Source organism: Neolamprologus multifasciatus, chromosome 12 (assembly GCF_963576455.1).
Source record: "Neolamprologus multifasciatus chromosome 12, fNeoMul1.2, whole genome shotgun sequence".
In the NCBI taxonomy this organism is placed as follows: Eukaryota; Metazoa; Chordata; class Actinopteri; order Cichliformes; family Cichlidae; genus Neolamprologus; species Neolamprologus multifasciatus.
In genome coordinates this window covers 31,772,846-31,799,854 of record NC_140450.1, presented here as the reverse complement: position 1 = coordinate 31,799,854, position 27,009 = coordinate 31,772,846, and the positions used below count along the sequence as shown (strand labels likewise).

At 42.3% G+C, this 27,009-nt stretch overlaps 1 protein-coding gene and 1 long non-coding RNA gene across 3 annotated transcripts in view; one reads left to right on the top strand and one right to left on the bottom strand.

Annotated features, from left to right (window-relative positions):
* sema4c (sema domain, immunoglobulin domain (Ig), transmembrane domain (TM) and short cytoplasmic domain, (semaphorin) 4C) overlaps positions 1 to 27,009 on the top strand; it is a 108,036-nt gene that overhangs the window by 76,328 nt on the left and 4,699 nt on the right. For both annotated transcript variants that reach the window (XM_085180668.1, XM_085180667.1), the window contains 9 exons: positions 4,046 to 4,108; positions 7,585 to 7,683; positions 8,030 to 8,126; positions 8,637 to 8,756; positions 10,297 to 10,448; positions 14,751 to 14,926; positions 19,018 to 19,162; positions 19,598 to 19,811; positions 23,631 to 23,746. In XM_085180668.1, coding sequence (XP_085036794.1) covers positions 4,046 to 4,108; positions 7,585 to 7,683; positions 8,030 to 8,126; positions 8,637 to 8,756; positions 10,297 to 10,448; positions 14,751 to 14,926; positions 19,018 to 19,162; positions 19,598 to 19,811; positions 23,631 to 23,746 — 1,182 coding nt within the window. The remainder of the gene's footprint in view (positions 1 to 4,045; positions 4,109 to 7,584; positions 7,684 to 8,029; positions 8,127 to 8,636; positions 8,757 to 10,296; positions 10,449 to 14,750; positions 14,927 to 19,017; positions 19,163 to 19,597; positions 19,812 to 23,630; positions 23,747 to 27,009) is intronic.
* Positions 5,566 to 27,009, bottom strand: part of LOC146507314 (uncharacterized) — a 192,811-nt gene continuing 171,367 nt past the window's right edge. Inside the window, exon 2 of the long non-coding RNA XR_014877257.1 lies at positions 5,566 to 5,616. This is a non-coding gene — a long non-coding RNA (uncharacterized LOC146507314). The remainder of the gene's footprint in view (positions 5,617 to 27,009) is intronic.

Below are 27,009 nucleotides of genomic sequence, written 5' to 3'. Positions count from 1 at the left end.
CACACAGAGAGATGCTAAACCCTCAAAGGCTCAATCTGGGTTTGCTTTGTTCCCTCAATAATTGGTCCATATTGCGATCAATACAATTACAGCAATGCAATGAAGGTGTAGTGAGCAGCCTGCAGCGGTTTGGGGGATTGCTATCTGATTTACTGCTGTAATGAGCAATTATTGGATGCGCACACATACCCGCAGACTGACAGACCCTGGCTCAGCCGCAGGCTGTTTGAGTGAGGGTTATGAGTCTTACAGTAATGATAAGATCACCTGTTGTCATCCCCCAGTGTGCAATGTAGACGGAAGAAGCCAAGTCAGAAAAATAACTGAACAGGGACGAGGGAATAGTCCAGCCCCTCTGTCACCATCTGCCCATCACTCTCTCACCCCCTCCTTTCTTTGCTTTAACTGCTTCTCTTTATTTCTTTGCTGCTGTCTGTCTTTCTTCCCTGGATATTTTCTAGGGATGTTTTTCTCAGCATTTAGACTTTCTCAAGACAAGCAGCTCCCATCTGTATTTGAAGTGCTTTCTTCTGCATTATTTAGTTATTTTCTTTCCCCGTGATGACTGTGGATTATTTCATTCAATAATTTTCTTTCATGAATTTCAGTCAGTTCCATTTATGGACCAGTTCACCTTGTTCTGGCAATTTAGAGCACACTTCCACACAGTAAACTTATTACACTGCTCTTAATTTGTGAATACCTGATCCCATTGGTACGTTACATGATGTGACATTTGAAGATCCACACGCCTTTGCTCAAAATAGTTTAACCAATATTTTTCTGTTACTTGCGAACCACTTCTGTTTTCGTGGGTTTGCTAATGGCCAAAGCACCGGTAGCGTTATTTGTGCTGACGTAATGGCCGATAACTACCAGAGCATTTCAAAATGCTGAAACTAAGTGGCCCTGTAATAGTGCTATTTCCAAAAATAAATGGGTTTTTTTGTCGTATTATAACCACACTGTAAAAAAAACTCTAGGATCTTTCTAAAGAAACATTTTTTTTAAGTTGATAAATTTGTCTAAGGCTCTGCTCATTTAGCGTGTGTCTTGGACTGTAAAACTGAGCAGGTACTCTGTCATTAAATAATCTATGATAAACTGCCAGAATTTTGACTGAATTGGCACAATTTCAAAGGCTATGTGAAAGAAAACCTCGTTGTTCAATTGAATAGAAAGCAGTCTTTATTTTTGAATTATGTCTTGAGATCATTATGAGGTGCTTCCACATGTCATTTAGCCAGTCTTTTGCACCCATGTGATACAGTCAGAATGGACAAACCTAAGCAGTGCATCCAATATTCAAGGAGACCACACCTCTCAGACCACATTCAGGGCATGTGGCCAAATTCTTTCTGCACTGTCTACATCAGCGATCCCCAACGTTTTTTTTGCACCACGGACTGGTTTATGTCCAGCCTTAAAGGTGTCGTGGATAAATACAACAAAATAAAACCAGTACTGGTACAAAAAAAAAGAATATTTCTTCATAACACACGGGAAAAGACCCAGGGAAACTGAGTTAACGATAAAAATGATGACGCTAAAAACCGATAAAAATCCTGTAAACCATAAATTTGACATCTGAGCCTCAATTTTCACGCCCCGATACCAAAGGACTCACGAACTGGTACGGTTGGGGAAAGCTGGTCTACATGAATGTGTCCTGGCCAAACTGAAGGTTGGTCCTACACAACTCAAACTGTTGACATTGAATAAAAGCAGGGGAACAAAACCTGTTTTGTTTTCTGCAGAAATAATGGCTGTACCACAGCTTTAACATCTAGATGACTTTACTGATAACAGATCATTAAAAGCACCCAAATCAACCGCCAGATTTTTTTTATTATTTTCAATTATGAAACATCACATCCTTCCACCGCTCAGTTCACAGCTGGTCATGTTTTTGCTGGACATCACCGATTTACATGTTTTTGTTATAGTCAGTAAGGCTGTTATAGTTAATGACAGTTATTAACTGACCTTAAATCCAAATATCGCCGTTTATATGCAGCTATTCAACCAAATCTTTAGGTGTCCAATTTTTTTAAATGACTCTCTTGAAGCTATATCATAGTTTTAAATAAACCAATTCATATTTTAGGATATTATTAGACATTCATTTTGCATAAGGCTGCCGGCCAGCTGTGCAAGGCAAAATAAAACGCTTTGAAGGGAATGATTGTGTAGCCCGCGTGCATATTCACCGACACAGGTTGTAGGACTTATAATAGCACGTCGGTGTGGGCCCGCATCTTAAATGGAGGTAACAGGTCAGTTCCAGTAATGTGCTATGCAGTTGCGGGGGAGGACAGGTTTGGAAAATTTGACCCATGCAGGACACGAGTATTTGGTCTTTGCAGACTGAAATGATGTAAGTTCTACATTTATTTGCATATAGAGTGGGGAAATGAAATCCAATCAAAAGTGGCCACTCAAGACACATGTGGAGATGCATTCTAATGCCAGGTGTGAACTGGTGTGCTTGGAGCTGTCTGCTTTGATCAGATCTCCCAAGATGCATGTTAATGCCAATTCTGAACAGGGTTTTAAAAGCTGCTGCACATCATTAAGGCAGTGCATTAATGTGATTTAGATAGGGTTTGTCTTTATAAGCCATTAAGTATTGGTGCTGAGGGTAGCTACCATCTGAATTTATAGTTATTCTAATATTTAATGTGTTAGGGGGAATTGCAAAAAAATCCTGGGATGACTGGTGACTAATGAGGACTGGATAGGAAGCAACACTAAGCTGCTGGAGGTGGTTCATTTTAGTTGGTCTTTCTTTAGTTAAAGCTGCAGATCCTACAGGTGATATTTCATAGTCACTGATCTTCATGATTATTCACTTATTAAACCTTGACCACTGGAGCTCTATCATGTGCCTAGTGAACACAGAATATTCAATAAGGGCTACTAACACCAAAGTACATTTGTGAAACCAATAAAGAAACACACTTTTTTACCATTAAAAGCCACTATTTTTAAACAGCAGTCTATCTATACATGTGTTATATGGCAAAAACCCAGTTTGACTGCTGTTGGTTCAAATCCAGTCGAGTAAATCAGTTTAATTTTGAATATGCTGCTGCTCTCTGCCTGTAATGACTGGTATAATTATTTTTAATGGTGTGGAAACCTCTTCGTAAACAGAGTTCATACTCTGGATTTGTGTCCACAAAGCAAAGTTCAGCCACGTGTTACAGTTTCAAAAAAGGAGCTACTGTAAATAATTACCGACATTTATTTGTTAAACAGGAAGTATGGACGTATAAAGTGTGAAAGAATGTGCATGTTTCCTTTTTTTATTTGCTTTCCCCCTACATTTTTACCAAAAAATTACCTTTTGGAGGATAAAAGCCCACAGCTACACAGGTACTTTGTAAAAGTGCATTAAATTTGAACCGTTTTCAGTCTGTCTTTGATCCTTTAAACAATGCTACAATCATCAGAGAATTGTTCTGCAGTAAGGACCTCACGGCTTCCTACCTAACACAAATCGCGTGTTTGATCGGGCAGAAACACGACTGCCAGGGAAAGAACCCCGTGGCTTTTCTCTGCACCGCCTGGGCAGCTCAGTTGGTGGATTGTTTTCATTAACTTTACTGTATCTTTAGCTCAGAACTAGTGTAATACATCTTTCTGAACTAGGCCTTTCTTGGCATCCAAGTGCATCTACTCTCATTAGTTCTTGGTAGAGATCATCTTTGAGATCTTTACATTTTGAACTATACTGTATTTGTCAAATATACTGCTTTTGTGAGATGGTGGTTGTTGCTATAGTTACTGCAGCTAGTGGTTAAGAATACAGAGCCCAGTGGCTGAGTTAGACAAAATGGCAAAAAAGGAAAGGACTGTTTTTTGCGGTACTGTGTCTCGGTGTGCACCTTATTAGAGACAAATAAGGCAATTTCTTTCCCTATTTACAACATGCAGTATGTACACAGTATATTACATACAGATAGACAGCACACTTACAGCTTTATTACTTGTGGGCAAAAGGCAAATAACATCATTCCATCTGTTTCTTTCCTTTCTCCAGATTGACTGGCCAGCTCCGCAGGACAAGAAGAGGGAATGTGTTGCCAAGGGCAAAAACAACCAGGTAATGTAGAACTCAGTTGACATGGCTGTTGGGGTTACCTGCCTTGCTCAAGGGCAGCGCAGCAGTAGTTTCTAAGACAATCATTTCTAAGAGCATGAAAACATTACTCACTCCTCTACTCACTCAATTACAGTTTATCAAACCGGTCTGGGATTTCAGACTGGAAAGCTTCCAGTCATTACATTAGCACACAGAGAAAGTGCATCTTCCAGACAGGGTCAGCAACTTTTAAGGTGGTTCAGTGTGTGTGTTTTACGTTAAGCAACAAAAGAGATACTGAAGTCTTTCTCCAACAATGATGGGATATTATGAAAAATTGGTTGTACTGCAAGGCAACCTGCTTTTATATAACCCACAATTATGTTATAACAAACACAAGTAAATAAAACACATTTTGTTTTTTGTCAAGGGTTGAATAAAAAGATTAACAGTAACCCTGTATCTGTGTGGGAAAGTTACAGTACATGTAAACAGCAGCTGTTTAGCTTTGCCTAACACTAACAGAGGAAGTGGAGGGAAACAGCTAACATGATGCTATCTACTATTGTGTAACTGTGATTTTACATGGGTTATTTCTTATGTTACTAAACAACCCAGTATATAACATGTCTGTGGTTTATTTCATATGAATTAAGTAGGCAACAAACAGCTAGCGTGTTGGCTAGCTAGCTGTAGAGGAGCTAACAGGTTGTTTCCAGGCTATAAATATGACAAGCTAAGCTCACCTCTGGCTGGCCATACCTTTATATTGATGAAGATAGACCGACTGCAAACCACTGTAAAGCAATTTTTGTTGTTGTTTTCAAGCGGGTGGAGTGCTAGCAAGGTAAATTCATCAACTCTATAATTGGACTGCGCAGATCCCAGCTAGTGCCTAATAGCCTAGCACACAAAAAAGCCACCTTTGTCAGCATCCACCTGTCTGTAAAACTGTCCAGACACCTTAAAATATAAACATTTAAGGCTTTTATACAACTTAAAAAGGTGTATTAAAAACAATACTATGTACAGTTGTTATGCAGGGGGAATTACTTAAAAAGAGCATCAATTTTTGTACCAAACTGACAGATTGTAAGTATTTTTCCATTTGTTATAAAACTGGGCAACCTTGGAGCTATGGAGAAACTTTCAAGTGGCCACTAAAGGAACTGCAGTTGTTTTTTTTACTTCTTTTTTATTTGCTTCTTAAGTCCCCAAGGTTTTCCATGATAGCGTTGTCTTCTTACCTATTTCTTAACAAAAAGCTATTTTTAATACATGTATTTTTTCTTGATACGACATATAAAAGATGTAGCGCAGTAATCCCAAACAAACCTCAATAGGTCTTTTGGTTTTTAAAGTTTTGTTACAATTTTATTCAGCACTGTAATAATACTAAAATTCAGCATCCTCCAGTTCTCACCGCCAGTTATGGTACATTTGTAAACTGTGTAAATTGGTCCCTGCTAGCTCTGCACTTTAGTCTCTTTTTTTTTTTTTTTTTTTTTTTTTTTTTTTTTTTTTTTCGCCTGTCCCATTTGGTTCTTTAGCCGTCAGAATTGTTGTCTGAAGACCAACAAGGATACCCAATGGATTTATTTTGCCAAATGGATCATCATGGCATTGCCGTATTGGTCCATTTGATCGACCTTTGTTTTTATTATTTATTTTATTTTCAGTTGTTACAGACGGGACAGACATGAGTGAGGGACAGGAAAGGGAGAAAGAAAGAGGAAGGAAAAGAAAAACAGAAGGGGAGAGGGACAGTGAGAAAGGGGGGAAGAAAAAATATCTCCGGGATCACCTGTTGAGAGAAAAAGAATAGAAAACAAGCAAAAAAAAAAACAAAACAATGCAACATACTATACACAACACCATCGCATTAATCTAGCTAAGTGTAAACAGCAGTAAATACTAAATATTGAATGTTGTTGTGCAGCACGCAGGACAGACAGCGCACAATGTGCTTTGAAGTAGCAGCCAAGAAAGGTGTGATTTAAGTCTACGAATAGTGAACACCCATGTGCACACCTGTGTGGATCGGCGCGCTTGTATTCAAATGGTTTCCCCATGTAATGGTCTGCTAGAGGATGTAGAGAGCCATAGCCCCGTCCCCCAGGGCATGAAGCAGGCATGGAGGAGATCCAGGCCCCAGACATCCAGAGGCCCCAGAGTGCAAGAGCCCAAGGAGGACCACCGGAGGGGCATCCGTGCCACCTTCATGGGAAGGGCTGAGGATCCCCAGATGAGGGGTCACCCAGTAGCCACCGGGCAGAAGCTAGAGGGGGCTGCACCGGCGTGCCCGCACTTTAGTCTCAGCAAAAACCTCTCACTGCTTAGGAAGCACGATCTGCAAGAAGTCATGTTAAATATTTTATAGAAGCACACAGCGCTTTTTGAAATAAAGCTAAAGCTTCTCTTGATCAGTCATAACTTTTGATGGGGTTTAAAGGAGTAAGGGTGTAATAGTTCACTGGAGTGCAATAGCAGCAGCAGTAGCACTTCTTTAACTAAAACGGCCTCCAACTGACGTAAAAAAAAAAAAGAAGATATTTTTATATGCTTAGAAATTAGTGCAACTGGAGATTTAAAAAGACTCAAGCAATTTTAAATATTCATTAGAACCTAATGCATACTCAAACTTTACCTTCTGAAGATCGAAAACTCCTCTTTCTATAGTATGCTGGGCTGTGATGGGGAGAGTTGTAAACATTCATTTTGTTCTTCATCTTTTATTCTGCTGATCTACTATCTACTATAAAAATATCTCACAGTGCTTTCATGTGTTAATTTACTTACTACATAGGAATCACCATATGGCGTTTAAAAATGCCCGTTGTTACATTTAATTGGTTTTCTTTTTATGTAGCATTGTAGTTTGATGGAGGACTATCTGCCAGACACATCTCATGCTACATCAGCGACCGCATTGAGCTGAAAACCTAAATTTAAAAACATCACATTGCTCATATTACTGCCTCGAAACAGAGATATTGTTTTGAAGCTCGTTGGAGGGCAAGATAAACTTGGTGTACTGATTTATTTACTACAGTAGAATGACTCATGTCTGAGCGTCTGTTTCCATTTCCATTCAAAGAGCTTTATTCTTCGTCACAGCGCAGACAATAACGGGCACTTCCCATGAATGATTCTGATATTTAGACACATATCTTTCTCATTTACTTTAATGATTCTGTTGTTTCACCACCTTGACTGTATCCTAAATTGGGCACTGGACTGTCACGTTTATATTGACTGATATCAAAGTAAATCATCAAAGTAAATGTAGGCCGATTTTGCACCTTCTTAATACATGAATCTTATCTGGAAGCATTTTCAAGGTTGGTGAGGATCCAGAAGAATTTGGAGTAAAGCTAAATCTCAGAGGCTGTGTTAAGTATTCTGAAAGTCTTTGTGGTGGAATAGGTTTCTCCCCTTACCCGAGGATAAAACTGCTCTGATTGCCTTTCAAATAACTCCTCGTCACTCTCTCACAGACCGAGTGTTTCAACTACATCCGTTTCCTCCAGAGCTACAACCACACGCTCCTCTACACCTGCGGCACCTACGCCTTCCAGCCCAAATGCACTTACGTGGTAAGTACACGTGTAGCTCCCTAGATAGCAAGTCACAGCGAGCCTGTGCTGACAGGTGTCTACTTGAGATTTCTGCCACCTGACCTGAGGCAAAGACCACTGTGTGACAAAATAAAAATAAATGCAATGGAAAATAAGCATCTCAGGCAAAGTTTAGCCCAACGTGTGAAGGCCCGTGCGCATACACGTGCACGCATATCGTGTGACACTGATGCAACAAGACAACATGGCGAGCTGTGAAGATCTGGTCCTTGCAACGGACAGACAGACCTTGCAGCTGTGCAATGTAGGTCAATACGTACTGATGATCCTCATTATGTGCGTGTGAATCTTTGCACGTTTGCAGAATGCAGATTCTTTTACCCTCAACGCTGCAGCCCTGGAAGATGGGAAGGGAAAATGCCCGTATGATCCCGCCAAGGGGCACACTGGCCTTATAGTGGGTATGTATAGCCATGTATATATTCATGTGTGAGTAATAGTAGTAAAAGTTTTTGGATCTTTCTGAACGGATTTAGGATTGTTAAGGAATCACTTTATCCCAAAAAGCAAGACAAATCCCTAGGTGGAAATTCATTGACTTCTATTATCAACAAAAACACACAGTCAGCTTCTGTTGTTCCATCTCAGCAGTTTGTATACTGAAGGGAACAGCCCCGCAGTTTTTACAGCTCTAAAAGAAGCATTAAATGTCCATCAAATCTCGACAAACTGCTCATGCAGAATTTCCCATCTGTTTTCTCGCCATACTGTTGCTCTGAGAGTCCAAAAGTCCAGTTTAACTTGCACACTGCATTCCCTCCACTGCGGACAGCTTCAGTGAACCTACAGGCGCCCATTCACCGTCCTGCATTTGTGTTTCCCAGCTGAACCACTGACCCTCTCCCATTGTAAGCCGGTACAATAGTCACTAAAAAAAGAATGAAACTAAAGCTTGCATTTTGTTGGTACAGATAAGGAGCTGTACTCGGCAACACTCAACACCTTCCTGGGTACAGAGCCAGTCATTCTGAGAAACCTGGGCCAACAGCATTACAGCATGAAGAGCGAATACTTGCCTGCTTGGCTCAATGGTAAGATTTTCTTCTTTTTAATGAACACATTAGGCAAAGAAGAAAGAAATTATGAGCTCACAGCTGAAGAGGAAAGACAGGCAGAAGTTTCAATCTTTTGTCCTGGGAGATTCTCACATGGATCCGGCTGCTGAACGATGCTTAGATATTTAGCAAATTCGAAATAAATTCTAATATACCAGAAAATATTAAATTTTCTGTTAAAAGTCAAACCATAATCTGCAAATTAAGGCTGTAAATAAAAATGTGGAACAAATGAGGCCAAATATAAAACAAAATAAAGATGAACTACACAACAGGTTTCTGCACACTGTTAGTCTGGTAGTCTTGTAGTTATTTATATATGTGTAAGAAACCCGCTTTTCATCCTGTGTGAATCAATCCCAGCTGCTGTGTTCAGAAGAAAGATGAAGAAAAATGTCAAGTCAAGCATACTTTTGTTTGAATTAAACTATAATATTCAGTCTTTTTCCCCCAAGTTACAACATTACTGACAAATTAAACTTGTATTCCATTTTTTAAAAATCACAGTAGAGGGAGATAACATTCACTTCCTTTTAACAGAGTTTCATAAAAATAAAAAAAAGAGCAGGAAACATGCAAAAGAACAAGAGAAAGAGAACTGAGTTGCAGGAAATGAAGACCGCGCCTGGGCTGCAGCGAAGGACGTTATCTCTTGAGGGGGGAGCTGAGTGAGGGGAGAGGAGCCAGGCACTTGGACAGAATTGAAGAAGAGAGGAGAGGATGAAATCACAGCAGGAAAAAATATGTGATGGAAGGACAGATATGAGGATTGCTGATGAAAAGATTGAGCGACTGATGAGGGGAACGGAGGAGGGAGAGAGGGAAGAGGAACATACAGCTGAGGCAGGGCTTTGGACTGATATGTCCATTCATTATTCATGCTAATACAGAGCTTTTATTAAAAAGCAGACCTGCAAGGAAGCAAGCCTCATCTTAATTTAAGCAATTCTGACCAGCCTAAAAGCATTTAATTGGCCTGGGTTTCAGCTGAGAGTTGTAGTGTACTGTGATGATTTAGAAGGCGGCTTCAGAGGCTTTAATACTGAAAACACCAGTCCATCTGGGGAACCACGGTGTCCTTGCAATTAAAAAAAAATACACGTTTGCATAAAAATTGTAGAATTTAAAGCCTCCAGCAGCTCGAGTCCAAAACTGTCTGTATCTGCCGTTGCACATTCAGAACCTAATGAGGAGTACAATCTGAGAAACAGAACGGTGTCTAGAGGAAGTAAAAACGCACGCATGCATGCACGCAAACACACACACACAGCCGCGCACAGAAAATGGACCATTAACAAAAAGGTAGAGACACAGAGAGTAAAAATGGCTGAGAAGAAGAAGAAGAGCGATGACAGAAAATAGACAAAGAGGTGAGAAAGGGTGTCAGGGAATGAAATAGAGGTGTCAAGCTTTTGTGCTTACACCTGTTTTTGTTGTGATTCAGTCCTGCAGGGCGAGGCTGTCTCCGTGTTTCCATGTAAATATCTGATTCTGATTGTGTGCGTTGCATGTGCAGAGCCTGACTTTGTGGGCTCAGCCCTGGTGAGGGAGAGCAGCGGCAGTAAAGAGGGCGACGACGACAAGATCTACTTCTTCTTTACTGAGCGAGCCATGGAGCTGGATTGCGACACCAAGCCCAACGTGGCCAGGGTGGCTCGCGTCTGCAAGGTAACGCCCGACGCAGCGGATAATCCAAACTGATCCCAGAACCGATTCAATTAAGAGTCTCCTAGTAGCGCCTTAACCTGGCACCTGTGGGCGTTTATTAATTGGGAAAAACACAAACTCATTCAAACAGTAATCAATCTGTAAGTGCACAGGGACGGATTTGACTGCAGAATTGTAGTTTCATGCACACTTGACTGGAAATCAGCTGTTTTCCATTTTCTCCAGCTGTTTTGGCAGCTGTTTCTGAGCACTTAATAATGTGAGGCACCACTTGCTAACAGTTACAGGCTTCAGCTGGAGGCGCCCATATAAGGAAGCACCCAACAGAATTGATTGAAATGATAAACGGCATATAGAGTAAATACATCGACTATGCAGAGTTTTCATTATAGGTACAAAGTAAGTCTCTCCTGGTTGTGATGAAAGATTTATACCTCCACAATACCCTTAACCCAACCTAGTCTAATAAAGAGTAGTGGTCAAATCTCATCAATGACTCCACAGCAGCTCATGTTGTCATTGGTGCAGCATTTAAACTGATAATTAATTATGATTCAATGTATGTAATAAAACCTGTTCACATTGATTTTGTCATTAGTTCCCTTTACCAAGGACTATACTCACAAACTACAATGAGCCTGAAGGTAACAGCGCATGGATCAGTGTTAGATATATTGCTAACATTAGCTAATTAGCGCTTGTCTTTGCTTTGATAATGGAGAATTTCTTGTCACAGTGTCACAGAATTAGTGACTCAGATAGACCCCTTTCTCGGGTATACATGTGCAACTGCTCATTAATGACAATTATCTAGTCAGCTAGTCAAATTGGAGCAATTGAGCGCATTCAGGCATGTTGGCATGGCCGAGACGACCTGCTGAAGTTCAATTTGAGCATCAGAATGGAGAAGAAGGATGATTTAGGTAACTCTAAGCATGGCGTGGTTGCTGCAGCGAGACCGGGTGGTCTGAGCATGTCCATCCCTTTACGACCACAGTGTCTCAAAATTCAAATGGCCTCCAACAGAGCACCTTTGGGATGTGGTGGAGATTCTCATCATGGATGTGCAGCCGAAAACTTTGCAGCAACTGTGTGATGCTGTCGTGTCAACAAAGAATGTTTCCAGTGTCTTGTCGTTGAAGAGTTAGGGCAGTTCTGAGTGCAGAAGGGGCTCCAACCAAGTACTACCAAGGTATAGGTAATAGAGTATCTGGAGAATAAGTATTTGGCTGCCTGTTTTCTTTATATGCTTTCATCCCAATGGCGCTGTGTCTGCATCACAAGACCTAAACATTATAAAAGAAGAAGTGAGTCAGAGCTTTGCCTTTGTAGTGACTAAAAACCAGAGTGGATGCTGTATGAAGATCACAAGTGCCCAGATTTTGCAGTTTGTTCACATATCTGTTTATCTTCTAGAACTGCTTTCACAACACAAAACTGAGCGCACACAAATGGGTAGAGAGATAACGTGGGAACCACATCTGTTTACTTAAATGAACTTTTTCTTTAGAGGCTTAAAAGCTCAGTAGCAATGATAAAACCTCCAGCTCAAGCATCAAGAGCACATTTAGTCAATGCCAAACCTCCCAAGCATACAAGTTTGAATTAAACAGCATTGCTCTGTTCATGTGCATTTGAAGTTTTCATGATCATATAAACATGTTCTGCTATAAAAATACTGGAAAAAACCCACAACGTCTGCACAAAGCCAGCTGTCGCGTGTTTTTGTAACCAGAGCAACAGAACTTCAGCTCACTGCCAGTTTACTAACAATGTGCTACACGGAGACAGTTGCACTGACATAGATGTATTTGGTAATTAATGCATTCATTTGCTTAATGAATGGCCTCATTAGGACAACTGATTAGGTTTGATACACCACAGTGATTATGGCCAGACACAGACACAGGTGATTTCTGCTGTGAGGCGAGTCGGCGAGAGTTGAGACGTTCAGTTACCGTTACAGAAGTAGAGTGTCACGTTACACTTACTTATGCTGCCATGTAATCTTAGCATCTTTTAAACAAGGCAAACTATAAAAGCTGGAGACAGATTGCTAATAGTCGATGGAGATGTATGTAATTTAGTGTTGAATATATGCTCTGGTTTATGGGAAGCGCCCTTTAATGTCTGCGAGGATGAACAATAAAGCTCTCTGAATGAAATTAGAAACAGATGCTGTTACATGATGTGTACTACAGCAATGAATAATTCAGCACATTCTGCTTATACCCCTATTACAGCAGGAGCACAATATCTATGTCTCATTGCTATAAAATGAGCATTTTCTGTGTTTTCTTTTTTCTTTTTTTCACATCTGCAATCACTGAGGACAATAAAAATGAGAGGAATGAGGCAAATGCGTCTCTTTCGCGCCCACAGAGCAATACAGAAATAGACCGCTTGTCAATATAGATTCCATTTTTATTGTAAAAGTTAATATTGTTAGTGCCTTTATCTTCAATTTTCTCGGGTAGACCTGAACATCTCGGGCTATAAAAGCTCTTTCAGATCCTTTTTTCAATATGACAGAAGCTCAGTCAGCCAACTGATGCGAAGAAATTTTCGTATGTATATTCAGAGTAATTACAGTGTATTTACTCGGATGATATTTGGCTTTCGTGGGGTGAAGGCGAGGCCAATGAAATGCAGAATTCGTGGCAGCCTAAGAGGAAGGAGAGAGAGCGGCCAGCCACACAATACTTTGTCAGGGTAGATCCTTGAGTTTTGGTGTGTCTAAGAACTAAAACGTATTCAGTGTTGTGTGTGTAACAGTGGGCACCATTTGGTAACCATGGCGATACTTCTACATTCAGCATGTGACTGTGGGGCTTTTACCCGGATAAGAAAGCAGAGGGCTGCTGTGTTGGTATCCTCTGTTAAGATCGTTAAATAGACACAGTAATCATCCCACAGTATTTCCACAGTACATCCTGCTTCTGCAGACTTGTTATTAATTATCATGTACAATCGCTTAATAACAATCAATAGGAGTCATTTCTTGATAAGCTGCTGGAGCCATCAGAGAACGTGCGTACATACAGGGAGTACTATACTAAAGTAAAGAAGTAAAGTTTAGTATTTAAAACTAAAATTCAAAAAACCCAAATCTTTTGGACTGAGATACATGACTTTATCAAATCAACCATACGATGGGATATTCCCTTTTCACCAAGACTATTTGTTTTGGGGGACCCATCACTCCTTAGATATGCTCCGCCTAAGGCTGCTGAGTGGGTACAGACTGCATTGATGCTGGGGCGTAAACTCATTATCTCCCAGTGGAAGGCTCCTTCCACCCCACCTGTCTCTGTATGGCATATTCAACTAGGGAGACTCGCTGCACTAGAACAACTCTCATACAGGCTCCTGAATAAAGTGGAGAGTTTCCATCTGAAGTGGGATCCATATCTGTCCAGAATAAAGCGAACAGACTAGAACTTAGAGTGGGATAGACATTGGAATTCTGACGAAGCACTCTCAGGGATGTCAGAGTGTGGCATGCAGTAAGACCCACATAGTCAAAGGCTGGCTGTTTTGGTTTCTTTTTGTTTGTTTGTTTGTTTGTTTTTTGTTGTTTTTCTTGTTTTTCTTCTATTTTTGTTTATCTCTTGCTTTGTTTGCCCCTCCTCATTTTGGTTTGGTATTCTCTACTGTTCTGCTGCTATGCTGATGTTTTTTTATGAGATGTAATCTGTCTCTGCAGTGGACTGTAGTGTTCTAAAAGTACAATAAAATATGAATCACAAAAAGATATATATATATATTATAAAAATATTTTTTATTTCAAACAGTTAAAAAAAACCAACTCTTTGGTTTTAATCAGCTACTTGATTAAATATCAAGTGGAAACTGAAAAATCCTCTCTGAACATGTTTTAAAACCATTAAAAATAAAGTACTCTCTTTCATCGGATCAGGTCAGATCAGGTCTTTTAATTTGATCATTTTCAGAGAATCTTTGAATTTCTATTACGAGAAGAAATGCCATTGTCGGTGTACGTGCTCTGAAGTTTTCACATCACATCAGCTGGATCTGAACTAGGCAAAGCAAGCCTGCTGTCACAAAGTGACTGCAGTGCTTAGTCATCTCAAAACGAAATTAAATGTTTCTTGCTTCAGAAAACGAATATGAAATCCGTCCACTGGTTCCAAACCTTGCTGTTATTCGTATTAAGTCATATTTATGTTTATATTAAAGTGTTACTGAATGCAAACGGTGGGTTAAAAAAATAAGCATTAAAAAATTCCTAAAATAATAATTGTTAGTCATAAATACGATTTGATTTGTGTTCTCTCTCAGGGCGATCTGGGTGGAACCAGGACCCTGCAGAAGAAGTGGACCACCTTCCAGAAAGCCCGGCTGGAGTGCTCCCTCCCAGAGCGTCACGTCTATTTCAACAACCTGAGAGCCGTCTTCACCCTGCCGGGGCAGGACTGGCGGGGGACCACCTTCTACGGCATCTTCCACGCTCAGTGGTAAGTCGGAACGACAGCGGTGCAAAAGAGACCGCAGACGTCACTTTGTTTCTGACTAAAACCCAAATAGATGTAGGTTAATTGCCACATATGCTATCAGCTGTCATCTGCCAACCTGTCAGCCTCTTACTCAAAGCAATGGTCACTCTGACAGGATGGCTCTAATTATGTACTTTGCGTGATTAGGTATTTCCTGCGTAATGAGGCCTTTAGCTGACATTAACGTGAGTTATTTTGAGAGAATACGAGTTGAGTGTCCCTGAAAAGGTTTTACTGCTTTTATTATTAAACGTCTCGTGGTTTTAATTTAGCTTTGAACGATGGTGGGTGCATTTTCCAAACGTATTACATCAGCTTGTCGAGTATTCATTTTCACGGCAAGACAAAGGTCTTTAAAATCATGCGTGACTCCAAAGTGATCGGTCCAATCAAAGTATTTATATATCTTGTTTTAGCAACTGCTTTATTTTATAGGAGCAGAAATCCACCCTGAGTAAATCGGATGTCTCGTGAAAACACACCGTGCTGTTGTCCACTCGCTGCTGTTCATTTCAAACACAGTGGGATGAAAATAAAGTCATTTTGAGCGCAATAATTAAACTACAAACTGTTAATTAAAAGGGTGTTGACAGTCATGATTCAGCTGTGAGAAGTTACTCCAGCATTATTAGCGGAGTAAAGACGGCTGTTTGTTGGGCATCACGGCAGCGTGTTAATGAGCTACTAATCAACAAAGAAACTGGAGCGAGGGCGAAGGTTGTCCTCAGAAAGGAAAGTTGGAAACGTTCTCTGTCTCCAGGCAGTGCCCTTTGATGTGAGTCTTTTGTGCTCTTCAGTAAGATATCATATCGCAAACTGAACCGGCTTTGAACTTCCAGCTTTGTTTCTTGCTCGGAGTTCCTTCTGCTGCTTGAAAAGAAAAAAAAAGAGCCTAATCCCCTCTTTCTTTCTGTGTGTGACTTGCTGGGGTTTCCTTAAAGCCCCCTGGCTTTGATAGAGATAACATTAAGATAATTGGACATTATGTAAATGATGACTCGGGAGCTCAAGCCATAATGTGACTGAATAGGGCTGCGTTTTAACTCGCTAAGACATCGGCGCTGTCCTTTGGTTGTGACGTTGACCTTATAAACCCGCAGCTCTGTCACACATTAACAGGAGGAGCACTGTTCTGAAATGGAAGAGGACATCGCATCACATGACTTCATGAACTCGGCCTTTCAGAAAACAAAACACACATTACAAAGAAAAAATGGAGAGAGCGTTTAAAGCTAAATAGCAATAGCTGTAAATTCGGACTTTGCTACTTTTCTGACTTGCTCAAACTTGCTCTGCATCTAAAGGTCAAAGGTCACTCTTTCGAGTGCCGATGTACACATTTTGGACAGAGACGACAGATGGTTTGAAAGAGGAGTGAAAGAAGCCATCTATGTCCACTGTGAACGACCATCTTTGAACAGAGGGCGGGGCTTACAACACCAACTGTCTGCCATCTATAATCCAGTTTTGAGTTCCCTTCTCTGGCGCCTTAACGCCCACTCGCACCCTGGGTCATTTGACCTCAGTAAATCACATCATAGGGTGGGGCCAGGTTTCACAGCGGGTTCACCCAAAACCTTTGTTCGTGGCCATGTCCACACTAATACTTTTTAGTTTGGAAACGCATGTTTTTCACTCCGTTTTGGCCTTCCGTCCACACTGAGACGGCGTTTTTGGTCAAAGAAAACGCAGCGTTTTGAAAAACCTCTCCACAGCGGATACATTTGAAAACGCCGTTTTCACGTCGCAGTGTGGACCGCGACACCCGGAGCCTTTTTGAAAACGATGACGTATTCTAGTCATATGATGCAGTCATGTGACCAGTTAAACAAAGACAGCGGAGGGCATTATACAGCAGTTGTTTTGTTTGCTCTCAATTTTGACAGGCCTATTAAAGATTAATATCAGTTTGTACATGCTCCAGATAGCACTTTTGCAACTTTGTACTTTTGTGTTACTCGCAGCAACAACTCCTCATTGCGTGGCCGATTAAAAAACTCAGTCATTTTCCAAAGAGCCGGAAAGTAAATAAACAGCAGACAGAAATGACACAGGTTGAATTGTCTTACATTTCACTCATGCGTAATACAGGAACTGAGCGTTTTCGATGGTTTCAGTGAGGATGAACAACTGGTCAGAAACGCTTGAAAACAATAGTGTGGACTAGGGCTGGGCGATATGACCCAAAATTCATATCTCGATATTTTTTAGCTGGATGGCGATATAAGATATATATCTCGATATTTTTTTTATAAAGCCATAAGGTAAGAACAAAAAGAGAGTTCTTAGTCAAAGCTGTGTCCCAGATGTCACATGGGCACTTTTATTAACATACAGCGCAGATGTACATGAAAAAAACTACTCAAAAATAAATTATGAGCATTTATTAAATAATAATGCTCCATAAATAAAAGAAAACTATGTTGTTTTTGTGCATAACAAAGAGCTCACAATTGTGCAGTCAAAATGTAAACTAAAAGACGCTGAGCATAATAACAAAGACAAATTTCACAGCTGCTCTCTTTCCAAGTTCGTGACTGACAGCCTGGAGTTTGAAATCCGCTTCATAACCGTGTCTCTTAACAGGTGCCATTTATGGTCCTTATACACACACAATACGGTAATATTACGTTGAAGCAAAGTACGTATCACTCCGCGAGGCTCCTCGGTAGCCGTAATGCTCCGACAATCCATCAAGCGGTGCATCTCCGTAGCTTAGCAAAGTCGTACTAAAACATTTTTGACAGATTGCTGAGCGCCATGTACCACATAAAATCGGTTCGCGGTCATCAAGCACAACCAGAATTCATACATAAGGCGCGCTGTCGATTTTTGAGAAAATGAAAGGATTTCAGGCCGTGTATGGCGTTAGCGCGGTTAGCTCGTTAGCGCGGTTAGCTCGTTAGCACGTTGACGCCGTCCAGCCCCACGCAGGGGTCGATGCGCAGTAACTCGTTAACGGAGATTTGCCGTGTCCATCTTGTCGCTGCCTGCAGGTGAAGCAATGGGGGAGGAGGGGGAGTTGTGTTCAGTGAAGGAGAGGCGAGGCCGAGTAACGTTGGGTAAAGACAAAAGCGGACAAAAGAGGCAAACTTGTGGCTCCACAACTATAATTATAACGTAACATAGACTATATCGATATAAAAGATATTGTCACATCTTATATCTCGTATAAAAACATATCGATATTTTTAAAAAAAACTCGATATATCGCCCAGCCCTAGTGTGGACACAGAGCGTTTTTAAATGAAAACGCTGTTTTCAAATTGATCCGGATTAGTGTAGACGTAGCCGTTTTAACACCTTGGATCATGTGATTAGGTAGAGGATCAATAGGGGTGCAGGACGCTTTTGGGGACACTCCCACAGGGCTTAAAATTGCTTAGAACTGAAGAAGCTTCTCATCTTCAAGGAAACTTAAAGAAGTCCAGACGCTTTTCTTTCCAAGCTCCTTCGATTGATCACAGTTATATGCCTGTCTGTCAGTGCCTCAGTTTGAGAGTGGAATTAAAAAACGGGTGGAGGGGGTAGTTTCATTCCGGTGAATGAGCATGGAAATTAAAGATATTCGTGAGATATCAAGTAAAAGTATAATTTAATGTGTCAGACGTCAATACCCAATTTGAGTCCCACTTGGATGTCTGAAAATGTGTTGGGGAAAAAATTTTTTTTGAAGAGCTCCCGAACCCCCGACCTCACCATTAAATGAAATGCATTTCCTGAGTCACGGCACTAATTGATGGATTTCACTGGCGTATGAAGGAACCCTCGTACATGTGCATCAATTTGTGCCTCACCATGGAAACAGTGGAGATGTGTCAACAAATCAGTTTTAGACCATACGTTTAATATCTATTTACTACACTGTGATTACCGGGAGGGTCGTTTAAAAGCAGCACGCTTCACTGCCTGGTATTTCTGGATTCTGCTATTTTTAAACGTACATGTTCACATCCTATTGAGTGTGTCTCGCTGACTTGTACGACAGGTAATTTGTCTCGATTATTACTGCCACACATCACCGATTCCCCCATGTTGCTGCCATGTTGCAGGGGCGACGTGGACGTGTCAGCTGTGTGTCAGTACCAGATAAGTAACGTGAAGGAGGTGTTCAAAGGGTCCTACAAGGAGAACAGAGAGGCGTCCCAGAGGTGGGGACGCTACACGGGTTCTGTCCCCACACCGCGGCCGGGATCGGTAAGAAACTGCCCACGTCAATGTTTAAATGTTTGATCAAGTTGTAGACAGCTTCACAGAGCAGGAAAATAGTCCCTATGGGATAGTTAAGGAGGGAGGGAAAACAAGAAGAGAAAATGGGTGATGTGGCGTAGTTTGGAGGCCAAGGACATAATGATCCAGCTCCACAGGAAAGGAAGGAGAGGAAGGGGTGTGATGGCAGGCGGAGGTGAGAGCCAGTGCGAAGCAAAACTGAAGAAGAGGAAGGGGTGGAGGGAGGGCACTGGTTTGTAAGCCAGCTAACCGTGCCAACCTGTGTCAGCTGCAGCTAAGAAGTTTCCTCCTCTTCCTCTTTCTCCTTCCTGGCCCTCTTACTTTCTCCTCATATCCTTCTCCCTTCCTTTCCCCGCTTCATTTCCCTCCCCTGTCCCTCCTCCTTTTCTCTCTTTACTGCAGTGTATAACCAACTCAGACAGGGAGAACGGCTACAACAGCTCCCTGCAGCTGCCTGACGCCACGCTCAACTTTGCCAAGAAGCACCCTCTGATGGAGGACAAAGCTCTGGGCCGCCTCCTGCTGCTCACCAAGGGCGTCAACTTCACGAGGCTGGCGGTGGATCGCGTCAGCGCCCTGGACCAGAGGCCGTACAACATGCTCTTCATCGGCACAGGTAATGAATCGTGATGCTGGCATGGGTGTTTGGCTAAAACACTGATGTTTTTATTGGGGGGGAAACGCATCACCAATCGTGTACACTCCCTCCTCAGAGCCTATTCCCACTGCTCAACTGTTTACACTGCACGCACTTCTCCCGTCCCTGGCACTTCAACAAGAAAACTCCGATTGCTTCCATTGCTACACTTAAACTGAAGCAATAATTCAAGTCTTTTAATGCCCCCTACCCCTCCAGTGACTCCTCGGCTGCTTTCAGCGCTTCCACTTCAACTGTCACTTCAGCTAATTTTTGCTCTTTAACGAACGGCCCGAATGCTGTGACATTTCAACTGCAATCGCTGCTTCCATTCGCACGACTATTCACAGCTCGCCGCCCATCTCCGCTCACTGCGGCGCTACGAAGCCAAGAGAGCATCTTGCTCTGGAGCTTCAAAAAGAAAAAAAGGCGATAAAGTTGAATCATCATCTTTAAGCAGACTGCACAGTGTTCATGATTTATGATGTTTCTGTTATTTTTTTGACCCCCATCTGTAGAGCTGAGGTGTTCTCAGCGTGCCGGTGAAAATATATGACATGCATAGAGTGTTTGTCATAGAGATAAGAGCTTACTGGCCGTGGCAGCACAGAGGAACAGGTACTGGCATAAGGTACGGTGGCACGAAAACAACATGCCATCTGGCCAGACTTTAGCTGAGTTTCAATTAGGGGCTAGATTTGCATGCTGAGATCCGTCTTCATGCATCAAAGGAAACGTCTACGCACCCGCGACTTAATTAATATCTCCAGTCAGTAGCCATTGGGCCCATTCGCAGGTGTCCTGTTTTGGATCAGAAATCAGCCCGCCCTCCCGGAGCTTTAATCCTGGATAATACACATCTAATAGCGGATTCCAGGGAATGTGAATTTGAATGCAGCCCATCTTATGAATGGAAAGACTCACCTACTTATCATTCAGATCACTGCAGAGACAGAGTGACTGGGACAACACTGACAGTGTGACAACAGCGGACTCGGGGCTTCTCTGCTGGCAGGCGGTGAGGCCAGCCCGGACACACACACGGCCGCCGCTGCTGCGACACAAACACACACACAGGCGCTAGCACCTTACTAATGGACACACACAGATATGCACACTCACACTCTCTGAGCCAAGTGCAGTCATCCCCGCTTGTCGTGCTTCACGGCACAAACTCAACGGGGCCCTTGGCAGACGTGCGCTCGCAGTGCCAATTGGGCTGCGGGCTTGATTAGCTATTAGCGACGGCATAGCGACAGCTGATGTGAAAAAAAGAGACAGAGAGCAAGAGAGAGAGGAGGAGAAGTGCTTGACAACACTGTTTTTAAACGGGGGGGAAAAACAGGCTGCGGGATTGAGGGATTAGCCGACACCGGTCTGTGACGGCGTGAGAGGCGAGTGCGGTGATATGCCTTCTGCTTGCTATGCCTGTATGTGTATTTCCATCTCTCAAAGCCCCCCTCTGGCTGCTGGGTTAGCTTTTTGCATTATCTGTGACAGTCTCGTAATCAAGAGGACCACAGAAGAAAGCGCATGTCAGCACGTAACACACACACACACACACACACATCAAGGTCACCCCACCAGCTGTGCCTGAAATACCTTTCATCACCAGGGATCTAAACTTGTTCACAATGCCCTACATGAAAGGAGCACAGGATCTCCTCTTCCTCTTCCTCCAGCATCAGCTCCCCACACACCACTTAAAAAAAAAAAAAAACCTCTTCAAATGCTGCTACCCGAGGTGTTGAAGGGCCAGGAGCACCTCCAGTCTTTTAAATTCATCTGTAGTCTGTTGCTGAGCTGGAGCTCAGTACGGCAGATGGATGTTCCAGCAAGAAAATTTCCTTTTCGTGACCTTTTCAATCACAAATTGATGTCGATGAAATCGATTGATGACACCCTGGCTTTCCGCATTAGTGATGCACGTTTTTCTTCTTTTCTTTCTACTCGTCTTCGGTTGCTTTTTTTTCCAGCCAATAGTTTTACATTTAAAATTTAAAGCCTGCATATATCTTAAGGTTTTCAAAAAAAATGTTCTGCACAGCCTTTGCACCAAACACCAAACCAAACAGATTTGCACGACAGCTTTGCACCTGCAGGTTCACATGCTAGCTAACACCAAACTGAAAGCTGATGCTGAAGGCAGGCAATCTCGTGAGGGAGAGGTGTGGGACTGAGAACTTCATTACTGAGTGAAAAGAGAGGCCCGTGTATCCATTTGCTGCGAGACAGTATCAGTTCGCTAAGAACATATTTGTGTCAGGTTTTTTCTTACACAGTCTACACAATAGCAGACAGGAAACAGGCAGAAAGTTACTCAGCTGGAAAGAAGCGTACCTCAGATTCTAAGTGTTTAAACCAGAACTACAGGAGGCTGTAAAAGCAGCCGAAACAATTATGATACTTCCAACATCCATGCAGCGGGTTACGTGAAACTTTGAAAAACCTTTACAGGGAAAAAAATAAAAAGGGGATGTTGCAATATAACAGCCTTATGATCACGTACTTTGTAGTTAAAACTGTAGTTAAAGTGCACAATTTTGTTGACTGGTCAACAAAACCTTTACATGCGCAACGTTATACACTTGAAGATAATGCAGGCTTTGCATTTTGTATTCAGTTAAAGCATGTCGGTATTGTATACATGTCTGACCCTTGGCGTGATGCTGATGTGTGGCCCGTAGCGAAGCTGGCCTTGTTTTGAGTCACACCAGGAAAAGCCCAGGTGTAATTAATAACGCCACTTAGAGCTGCACTGAGGTCAGCTGCTCCATTTACGGCCTCTCCCTATTTGTATACCGGCTCTTCAGCGCATCAGAGGGGCAAGCACATATGATCAGTGGTGTTAGTTTAGTTTTACCTGTTTTGGGGTTTTTTTTTTCTTGCTGTGGCAAGAAAAAAAATGCCATAAAACCTTAACTGTTGCCTTGCTAGCTTTTCAGACACTCGGCATGAACCAGGTGCAGTTGAGCAACACGCTCAGTGTGTCTTTGGCAATCAATAGTTCATGAAAAAAGTGTTTGCTGCATAGGTTATATTTTTGCAGCTTGTGCTTTAATATTTAAATGGTTGGCACCAAAGGAGTGCTGTACATTATCATATTTCATCATTAATATTTAAATGAGCTCCTGTGCGTGTGTGTGTGTGTGTGTGTGAATATATTAGGATGTCAAATGTTGTGCAGTCACAGGTGATTGTGTGCTGATCATTAATATTTAAACTGATGGCTATGCAGTGACAGGTGCATGGGGTGATTTACTGTAACATATCGCTATGGTACAAATGAACTGGAGCGCTGGTTTATTTTTGTAAATATTTGCCAAAATTGTATGATTTATATTTAAATTCCCTGCTTTGCTGTCAAAGGTGTGCTGGGTGTTCTGTGTTGCACCAAAAGTGCACCAAAGTAAACTCGATTGAAAACTGCCACGTGAATAGGACGGAAGTAAAGTGAGCTCAAATCTTCTTCGTCTTCTTCAGGGCTATCGTGGCTCAAGAGTTGGGAGTTCGCCTTGTAATTGGAAGGTTGCCAGTTCGAGCCCCGGCTCTGACAGTCTCGGTCGTTGTGTCCTTGGGCAAGACACTTCACCTGTTGCCTACTGGTGGTGGTCAGAGGGCCCGGTGGCGCCAGTGTCCGGCAGCCTCGCCTCTGTCAGTGCGCCCCAGGGTGGCTGTGGTTACATTGTAGCTTACCATCACCAGTGTGTGAATGTGTGCGTGAATGGGTGGATGACTGGATATGTAAAGCGCTATATAAATACAGGCCATTTACCATTCTTCCTCTCTGTGCTGCAGCGGAGGGCTGGCTGCAGAGGGTGGTGATCCTGGGTTCAGAGGCCCACGTGATAGAGGAGATCCAGCTGTTTGAAACGGCCCAGCCAGTCGACAGCCTGACCATCTCCCACGCCAAGGTAAGAAAACAACAGCAGGATGAGTTTCAGTTGTTGCTGTTTTTACACGTGAACGTCCATTCACACAGCCCAGCATGTGAACACAGTTGTATGGCATCATCTGCGATTTGGGAGAAGTCTGACATGTGAAGTGAAGAAAAGGGATGATCCCACGCCAAGTCACAACAACAGTTTCCTCAATGTGCTTTATATTGTAAGATAAAGACCCTACAATCACACAGAGAAAACAGAGAAAATCCCAACAATCATGGCAACTGTTTGTGGGCGAGATATATTAACAAGGGAACACTTTGTCTTCTAAGTTAACGTGTTAGAAGCAGGAAAAAAGGTGCAAGTGCAAAGATTTGAGTTTGACAAGGGTCAGACTGTGATGGCTACCTGACTGGGATGAAACATCTCCAGAACTGCAGCTTTTGTGAGGTATCTATCCAAATGGCTCACTGATAGACACGGGGAGCAAAGGCCGGCGCCTGTGGTCCAATCCAACAGACGAGCTACTGCAACTCAAGTTGCAGAAAACTGATGGAAAGACATCAGTATGCACAATGCATCACACTTTGTTGTGTATGGGGCTGCATGGCCAAAGAGCAGTCAGGGTGCCCATGAAACCCAAACTAGAAATAAAACAGCACATCTTGACCATCTCTGGCTTAGCTGTGTCCAGTCCTGCTTAAACCCTTAAAAATAAAAGCGTTACTAAATGCTGTGCAGTCTTATTTATGTTAAAATGCAGCGATAGCCGCTCACACTGTGAAACTGTGTTTCCTGCAAGGCATTCACAGTACTACACTCGTGTCGCACGCATGAAACATGCTGGTAGTTTGAGTGTCGCTCGAAGCATCTGACACCTTCCTCAGCCCCAAGCCGTTAACTCATCGGTATGTGAAGTGGGCGTTAATATTAATCCAGGATACAGCCCCTTAATTGGAAAGGTGTGGAGGGAAGGTGTTTTCAGGTGTTGCCACATGCCGAGCGCTCGCTGGAACACGCTGACACCTCGAATCGCTCCGGTGCCCCTTTAAAACACTCGGCTTTCATTTAGTTCAGACTCAGATTTAGATTAAAAACATGCCTTCAAGGACCAGTGTGTTGGATGCAGTAGCACAAATGAAAGACAGTATTCACAGTTAGTATTCAGTCCACCTGTGGCTTCCTTTTCTGGTGGTAAAAAGGCCTGCATCTGTATAGCGCTTTACTCAGTCCCTAAGGACCCCAAAGCGCTTTACACTACATTCAGTCATTCACACACAGGCAATGGCAAGCTACGTTGTAGCCACAGCTGCCCTGGGGCGCACTGACAGAGGCGAGGCTGCCGGACACTGGCGCCACCGGGCCCTCTGACCACCACCAGTAGGCAAACATGGGGTTAGTATCTTGCCCAAGGATATTTGGCATGCAGCCAGGAGGCAGCGTGGGATCGAACCACCGATCTTCTGATTAGTGGCTGACCTGCTCTGCCACCTGAGCTACAGCCACCCTTCATATCGTATCAATTAGCATCTCTGAATTAAAATGGAAAAAGCAAAAAAATAAATACTAAATTTTGCCGATACAGCAGCAACCACAATGAGGACACGACCTATGCAAACTACTATTGGATCATTATCCTTGTTTATGGAGTTGTTCTCTAAGCCTGCCTTATGATGTCCTTCAACAAGGCAACAACTTCATAACAAGCATTTGAATAAAGTCGTATAATGGCCCTATTTTTTAAATAGCTTATTGGTAAGCTGTTGTATAAAGTAGAAAACACTCCAGCAATTTACACAATATATGTTGTCACTTTGATTTGTGGGACAGCGTTCCCAAAGGAGGGGGGAAAAAGGATGCACAGAAGCATCTTTCCATAGCATTCACTGTGGCTCCCATGCACATATTTCTGTGTTTCACCACAACCAGGGAGTGTGTCCTCTGCTTCAGAGCAGACTGCTGTGTCTTCACAGTTTCCCAGAATGGACCAAGCAGAAAGACTCTAGCAGCGCCTTTAGCGAAGTGACGTCTACATTTGGTTCTGTTGCACACTTGGAAAGCAGGTGTCTCGATACTAGGGCAGCCACGATTAGTCGACTAGTCACGATTACGTCGACTATCAAAATCGTTGACAACTGATTTAATAGTCGACGTGTCGTTTGAAGCTTTGTAAGATCACAAAAGACGCAGGAATAAGTAGTAGGATTTAAGAGTGTAATAACGGACTGAAGATGGCAGCACTGCATGTACAAGGACGCCAGCTGCCGTTAAACCCCGAAGAAGAAGAAGAAGCTGTGTCCGCAGTTTCCAGCAACGTCGGCAGCTAGTTAGTTTTAATATTACTCTTATTATTTTTTCTGGGTCACAAAATAAACGTTTAACATATTTTCAGGCGAGAATGTAGCTGTGTAAACTTCAAATATCTGCTCAGTTTATCAAGACACCACATATTTTCAAAAGCGCTCCAACGTTTTCGGAGACGTCTGTTACCCACTAGCTCGATAGCTAGCCGGGGGCTAGGCTCACTAGAGCTGTGAGAACACCGGACTCCCAGAAGATCGTTTTCACACCCACCGCAGTCTTTCGCTACTCAGGTTAAACATGTATAAGTCACTTAGATAACTTCAAAATGTTATTGTTTGGCTTTTTTAGTATTTTATTTGTTGCTGAGTAAATCGGTTTGGCTGAGATTTAAGTTATAGTTTTTACACAGCTGAATAAATGTCAAGCAGACAGCTGATTATCAGAAGTGTGAGATGCTCAAGAATATACTCCGGTGTCCTGTTATATTTTAGATAGCAAGGAGTTTATTAAACTTCACCGAAACAATCTGCAAATTTTATTAAAATTTAATAAACTATCATCTTGTCTTTCTTTTTAGTGAGCAATTACCTTAAACACTTAAAGCTGTAAGCTAATGATAGTTATATAAGAGCAGATGTATGCTGGTGCAATAAGCTGTACATTTTATGTCCAATGATCTGATTAGTCGACTAATCGCAAAAATAATCGGTGACTAGTCGACTATCAAAATAATCGTCTGTGGCAGCCCTACTCGATACATAAAGAAAGTCAGAACAGATCACATTTAATTCACCTCATCTTTTACTCTACTATTTGAATTTGAACTTTCATCTGTTTCCATGGCACCACACACTCCTAGGTGTATCGTTTTCTGTCTTTGTGAGAGATGGGAAATCTTAATGGTCTCTTGGGGATGGGGGCTACAAAGTTCCTTTTTGTTATGGGAATCTCCTGTCTGGTTGCTCTCTCTTCGTGTGATCACATTCCTT